General features: G+C 50.6%; 1 protein-coding gene across 1 annotated transcript in view; it reads right to left on the reverse strand.

Annotated features, from left to right (window-relative positions):
- The window catches only part of ME3 (malic enzyme 3, NADP(+)-dependent, mitochondrial), a 168,437-nt gene extending 163,912 nt beyond the window's left edge, over positions 1-4,525 (reverse strand). The window contains 2 exon segments of the mRNA XM_015427724.1: positions 3,207-3,432; positions 4,449-4,525. Coding sequence (XP_015283210.1) covers positions 3,207-3,401 — 195 coding nt within the window. The 5' untranslated portion in view covers positions 3,402-3,432; positions 4,449-4,525.
- Between the last annotated feature and the right edge of the window lie 2,764 nt (positions 4,526-7,289).

Consider the following 7,289-nt stretch of genomic DNA (forward strand, 5'->3'; position numbering starts at 1 on the left):
TGACAAAGCATTATTCTGCTGCTATCCTACCACATCCTTTAAAAAAAGAAAAAGAAAAATGCCGACTCCTGAACTTTACATTTGCAATGTTTGCAAGTGGCACTTCTCCAAAAGATAGGGAAAATTTCACTCCAAAGTACATAAACGATTCTTCCTACTGCTGCCAACTATATATACACACACACGCTCACAGCCAAGAGAAGTTTAATGGGGAAGAGATGACAATCAAGACTTAGTTCAGACATGCAGGAGACGGAGATGGTAGAACAGAGTGCATTAAGAGCCAAAAAGGTTACTTGGATGCAAATTAAGGGGCCCAATATTAATTTCAGTAAGTATAAAACATCAATATCTAAATAATACAAATTATACAAAAATGTATGTATTTATTACAAATTGGTTTAAAAACAGCTATATGCCCAAACATAGCCTCGATAAGCATTTAAATCATACAATATTCACAATTAGAACCTTATGGGACCCTAAAACAGATGCGTTTCGACCTACTAGCCTTCTTCAGTGGTCAAACATAAATGTCACACATAGGCTCAATTATTGCAATTATTGCAATCGCAATAATAATATTAGTCCATATAGGACCAAGTAAAAATTTTGTTCTGATAAATATCAGTGACTCAAAGGCAAGGAGGAAGGAGGAGGAGGAGGAGGAGATTGGATTTATACCCCGCCCTTCACTACCCGAAGGAGTCTCAGAGCGACTTCCAAACTCCTTTCCCTTCCCCTCCCCACAACAGACACCGTGAGCAGTGTTCCCTCTAAGCTGAGTTAATGTGAGCTAGCTCACCGTTTTTTAGCCTCCGGTTCATACGTTTTTATCTTAGCTCAGGAAGGATGGCTCCGGAGCCAACTAATTTATGCAATAGCCAAATCGCTTGCTCACAACTTTAATGCCAGTAGCTCATAAAGTAGAATTTTTGCTCATAAGACTCCACAGCTTAGAGGAAACATTGGTAGGTGGGGCTGAGAAAGCTCTGACAGAAACTGCTCTTTTTCAAGAACAGCTGTGCCAGAACTATGGCTTGCCCAAGGTCACCCAGCAGCTGCAAGTGGAGGAATGGGGAATCAAATCCAGTTCCCCCAGATTAGAGTCCGTGCACTTAACCAATACATCAAACTGACTCTCATCAAACAGGCCTCATATGGAATCGCCTTATGTCCAAATCAGGCACATGTAACCCAAATGGTGTTTCGATTGTTTACCTTCCTAGAGGGAATTAATTTAGAGAGAGAATCAATTTAAAAAGTGATCTGGATCCAGTGTAACATATAGACCATTACGTTACATATTGCTCCATATTGCTTTTTAAATATCATGTGAGGCCTATACAGTACATCCTTGCCTTGAGACAAGCCTGTTTTCCCCTTCTGCATCCACAGCAGGAAGAAAAGACCAACAGAAGCAGTCAGCATGAAAGCCCAACATCCAACAGGTCCATAACCGACAGAAAATCAAGAGAAGGCATCTATAAACACAGTCTTCCAAGGCCAACTAAGCTAGTTTTAGAGGGTAGCCAGTGTAGGTCTGCATTAGAACAGCTAAATTCGATACCTGACAAAAGGAGCCTTGGTGCTCAAAAGCTTCTACCCCAAAAATCTTTTCGGTCTCTACGGTGCTACTGGGTTCAAGGCCTGCTAAGGCCATCAGAAGCCCAGGTCCTCAATTAAAGGGAAAACAAAGTTGTCAATAAGACTCACAGTGGCATCGCAAGCAGAGTTATACCTTTCTAAGCCTACGGGTTCAATGGACTTAGAGGGACATTTACTCTGTTTAGCATTGCACTGTAACACTGTGGGTTTGGACTGGGGGGGGGGGAAACAATGCCTAGGTGTGCATTATTACTAACCCACAATCCTGCCCACAGAAATCCTGTTCACAAATTCCAATGAACACCTGTACAATCTGTGTTGAGTAATTCTCACATTACGTTCAATTCCCATTCAGATCAACATGCAATTTAAAACCTGCAGTAATCCATGTACTGAACTCCAGTTTCATTTGGAAAGTGAAAATGCGTAGCCTCTCTCTTACAAACAGGTGTATGTACATAGAATCATAGAGTTGGAAGGGATCTCCAGGGTCATCTAGTCCAACCCCCGGCACAAGGCAGGAAATTCACAAATACCTCCCCCCCACACACCCCAGGGACCCCCGTTCCACTCCGAGAAAAGATGACAAAAAAACCTCCAGGATTCCCGGCCATACTGGCCTGGAGAAAAATTGCTTCCTGACCCCAAAGTGGCGATCAGCAGGGGTCATTTCCTGCAGGAGCACACAGGAGTGGAGCTCCGGCAGTAAAAAGCCAAGGGGGCGGGCACATGCAACAAGCCCCAAAACAGTGAGTCCAGTGGCACTTTTAAGACCAAGTTTTATTCAGGTAAAAGCTCTCCCTCCTCTGCGAGGACAGATTTGCACGTCCCTCCCCCCATAGCTAGCAATCCAAAACAGTCCAGTGGAGCCTGAGCAGTGGGTGTTGCCTTCTGACACACTTCCGGTGATGTCAGGGGGTGTGGCATATGCAAATAAGTTATGCTAATGAGTTATGTCAACGAGCTCCTGCAGCTCTTTTTCTACGAAAATGGCGATCGGCATTTCCCTGGGCGTGTAAGAAAGGGCCACCAGAACTAAGCACTGAGGCAACCCTTCCTGCCCTCCCTCTCATGATCTGCCTAAATTCATAGAATCAGCATTGCTGTCAGGTGGCCACCTAGCCTCTGTTCCACTGCCAGGAAGCTCTTCCTAACTGCCAGGAAGCTCTTCCTAACATTTAGCCGAAAACTGCTGATTTTATTTCGACCCGTTGGTTCTAGTCCGACCTTATGTGCAGGATGTACGTGGGTTCGCTATATCGTCTGAATCTGGCTAAAAAGTGAACTGGGGAGGAAGCACCGTGAAGTTACGCCAACAGCAGGCCCCAAACTGGTGCATGAATAGGGTGCGCGCAAAGAAGCAATGTTGGGGAACGCCAGCTCAATATTGTGACCTAGAGTAGTAGCACCATACTCGTTGACAAAGCACAGCACAAGTCCCGCTGGTTTTATCCCACCTTTCAATCTCATGGGACATCTTTGAGAAAGTCTGCAGCCACCAAGGAGAAACCTATCTCTGCACTGGGGAACACATCCCAAAGACCAAGGCTGAGATCAACAGGAAACCTTCAAGTCAGAGAGGGGTGTGTCTGTCTCACCTTGTTCAGATGGGGGTTCCTGGTGATGTCATAGCCCCTCTTCTTGATTGTGGCGGCTTTCGTAGGGCGATGGGAGGCCCCTCCGAAGTGGCAGCCCCTCTCCTGGGGGAAACTGGGAAGCTGAAGCTGGTGCACGGCCCCCGCCGCCCGAAGAAGGGGGGCGAAGCTTCTGCTAGAAAGGGGCATGAGCAGCATCTTCTCCAGAGCGCAGGTGGACGGCTTTCACCTGCAAAAGAGAGCATTCCAGATGAGTAAATGAGCAGCCCCCTGACCTGGATGGCCCAGGCTAGGCCAATCTCGTTAGACCTCACAAGCCAAGCAGGGTCGGCCCTGGTTAGTATTTGGATGGGAGGCCAGGCCACCCAGGAAGCCCAGGGTTGTGACGCAGAGGCGGGCAATGGCAAACTTCCTCCGAAAGTCTCTTGCCTTGAAAACCCCAAGGGGTTGCCAGAATTCAGCTGTGGCTTGACAGCAAAAATCGATTAAAACTGAGCTGCAAAATTAAACAGGAGACCAGCGGCAGGTTAAGGGCTAACTGCCTTTATTCCCGTTTCTACACACCTGACCAAGCGAGCTTTTGCTTGTGGAAAGCTTATCCTGGGATCAAGTCTCTAATGGGCCACTGGACTCCTGTTTCATCTTGCAAACCCTGAACCAGGTGGATCCAGCCCCGGGAAGGGCTATCTGTAAGTCTCCACCAATGTTCCCTCTCAGCTGAGTCAGTGTGAGCTAGCTCACCGTTTTTTTAGCCTCCAGCTCACACATTTCTGTCTTCCCTCAGGAAGGACGGCTCCGGAGCAAACTAATTTATGCAGTAGCCAAACCGCTCGCTCACAACTTTAATGCCAGTAGCAGCTCACAGAGTAGAATTTTTGCTCTCAAGACTCCACAGCTCAGAGGGGGCATTGGTCTCTACTCCCCCCCCCCTCCCCTCGGTTACCCGGTCCCCCCTGGCCACCAGCAGGAGATGGGAGGGTAAGGTTGCCAGATCCAGGTGGGGAAACTCCTGGAGATTTGGGGATGGAGCCTGGGGAGGACAGGGATCTCAGTGGGGCGCAATGCCACAGAGTCCACCCTCCAGAGCATCCATTTTCTCCAGGGGAAACTGATCTCTGTGGTTCGGAGAGGAGCTGGAATTATTCCCGGGGGTGGGGGGGATCCCCAGGTCCCCCCTGGAGGCTGGCCGACCCACCACGCCCCCCTGACCTCCATGCATGCAAATGCAAACGAAGCACGGCTTACGGGGAGAGGGTCGCGCGTTTTCCTTTCTCCGGCTTCTTCTGCCGCTCAGGCGCATCCAGGAGCCCGGAGAGGAGGCGACCCCGCCAAAGCGAAAGCAAACCCCAGGAAGCGGATCAAGTAACCGCCTTGCGAGCCGGCGACTGGCTGCGGCGCCTCCGCCTCCCGGCCGGGCTGTCCTTCCTTCGCCCGCACCTGTTAAAGAGCTGATGCTCCCGGGAGGAGGAGGAGGAGGAGGAGGAGGGGCCGGCGGCTTCCGTTCGCTGGCCGTGGAGGTCGTCACGCCGGAGAGAGGGGCAGTCGCGTCCGTCTGGGGTCTGCACAGAGCCCCCCACTCCCTCCCCATCGGTGGGGACGCTTCGGCAGGCCCGGCTCTGTTTCCTGGATTGGACCTGCCTGATAGGAGACCGGCCCCTCCCGAGACACAAGTGTGGAACGGACGAGGCTCGGGTTTGGTGAGCCTGGGAAAGGCCTGGGTTCCAATCCTCACGCTGCCCGGCAGTTTGCTGGGTGACCTTGGGTTAGGCCCTCCCCGCAGGCTCGCCGCTTTTGCAGGCAGGGTTGTACCAGCCTCCGGGGAGGAGGAGGGGGGGCTGGAGACCTCCTAGTTTGGGGGTTGCCAACTCTGGGTTGGGAAATACCTGCCTAGCCTGTAGCAACGGTGGGGTTATTGGGAGTTCCACCCCCTTCCTTCAAGGACCAGCCCCCCTTCCTTTGGTTGAGGTCAGCGAGGGTTCCTTACATCTGCCCAGCACCCTCCCCTTCCTCCCCCAAAACTGAATGCTACATATATCATCTTGTTCTTAAAATGTTTATGTTTGAATGTTTTTAATACTGAATTTTTGTGGCTCTAAAATAGAAGAGAAGAGACTGGATTTATACCCCGCCCTTCACTACCCAAAGGAGTCTCAGAGCAGCTTACAAACTCCTTTCCCTTCCCCTCCCCACAACAGACATCCTGTGAGGTAGGTGGGGCTGCGAGAGCTCTTGACAGAAACTGCTCTTTTTCAAGGACAGCTCTTATCAGAACTATGGCTTGCCCAAGGTCACCCAGCCAGGTGCAAGTGGAGGAGTGGGGAATCAAACCCGGTTCTCCCAGAGGTAAAGGGCAGTAAGAAGAAGAAGAGATTGGATTTACTATTTCACTACCCAAAGGAGTCTCAGAGCGGCTTACAAACTCCCTTTCCCTTCCCCTCCCCTCCCCTCCCCTCCCCACAACAGACACCCTGTGAGGTAAAAGAAGAAGAGGAGGAGACTGGATTTATAAAGGTAAAGGTAAAGGTTCCCTTGCTCGAAAGCCAGTCGAATCCGACTCTAGGGTTGCGGTGCTCATCTCCGTTTCAAAGCCGAAGAGCCAGCGCTGTCCGAAGACGTTTCCGTGGTCATGTGGCCGGCATGACTAAACACCAAGGCGCACGGAACGCTGTTACCTTCCCACTGAAGTGGTACCTATTTATCTACTTGCAATTTCTTGCTTTCGAACTGCTAGGTTGGCAGGAGCTGGAACTAGAGACAGGAGCTCACCCTGTCTTGCGGCACCCGGGTCTTGAACTGCTGAACTACTGACCTTCCACAGCCCCCCGCCCTTAACTACCCAAAGGAGTCTCAGAGCGGCTTACAAACTCCCTTTCCCTTCCCCTCCCCACAAGAGACACCCTGTGAGGTGGGTGGGGCTGTGAGAGCTCTTGACAGAAACTGCTCTTTTTCAAGAACAGCTCTTATCAGAACTATGGCTTGCCCAAGGTGCAAGTGGAGTGCGGAATCAAACCCGGTTCTCCCAGATTAGAGTCCGCGCACTTAACCACGACACCAAACTGGTGTATTGAATTATTCTGTTGTAAACCGCCCTGAGCCCCGCGTAAGTGGGGAAGGGTGGTCAAGAAATCTAATGAAATAAATAAATAAAGGCCCCCTGCTTCTTAAAGGCCCCCGTCAGCTGGAGGGCCCTTTACATCTTGGAGAAGGGAGGGAGAGGGGCACGCGGTGCCCCCCGTTCCTTAGGGCAAATAATGGCAGCCCCAACCGAAAAAATTTTGCCCCACAAGCCACAAAATCCTGGCTATGGGCCTGATACCTGGAGATTTTGGGGGTGGAGCTTGGGGATGGGTGGGGTTTGTGAAAGGGAGGGGCTGCAGCAGGATATAATTCCATAGAGTCCACTCTCCAAAGCAGCCATTTTCTCCAGGGGAACTGATCTTGGTTGTCAGGAGATCTCCAGGTGCCACCGGGCGGTTGGCAACCCCACCTGGCTTTGCAGCAAATCTCCAGACTCCAGCAATCAGGACCCTTCGAGAAAATGGCTGCTTTAGTAGGTGGACTCATTGTGTCATGCTGAGACTCCTCCCCTCCTCAAACCCAGCCCTCTCCAGGCTCCACCCCCCCCCCCAAATCTCCAGGTATTTCCCAAGCCACCCTAAAATTTATCACAGGGCTGTTGTAAGGATAAAAAGTGTGTGTGTGTGTGTTCATTTCTCCAGCTCCTTGACGAAAGGATGTGGTAAAAAAAAGTAATCAAGGGCTCTCCACACAGATTTTTCTCCACCTTGCTTCCCATAATTTCCATGTGATGGAAGTTCCGTAAACGTCCCATTGCCAGGTTTCCCCCATTCCCAGTATGCTTTACTCCAATGTTTCTTCAAAAGAATGTGGTTCAAGTATGTTAGGCTGCCATCTTGAAGCAGAGTTGCCAGTTTACGGCACTGTATCATGGTGTTCTGGAATTACAACTGGCCTCCAGACTGCAGAGATCAGTTCCCCTGGAGAAAATGGTGGCTTTCAACAGTGGATTCTGTGGTATCACTTCTCTGCTAACTTCCACTCCCTTCCCAGACTCCATCCTCCACA

The sequence above is a fragment of the Gekko japonicus genome, unplaced genomic scaffold (assembly GCF_001447785.1).
Source record: "Gekko japonicus isolate JY-2015 unplaced genomic scaffold, Gekko_japonicus_V1.1 scaffold393, whole genome shotgun sequence".
In the NCBI taxonomy this organism is placed as follows: Eukaryota; Metazoa; Chordata; class Lepidosauria; order Squamata; family Gekkonidae; genus Gekko; species Gekko japonicus.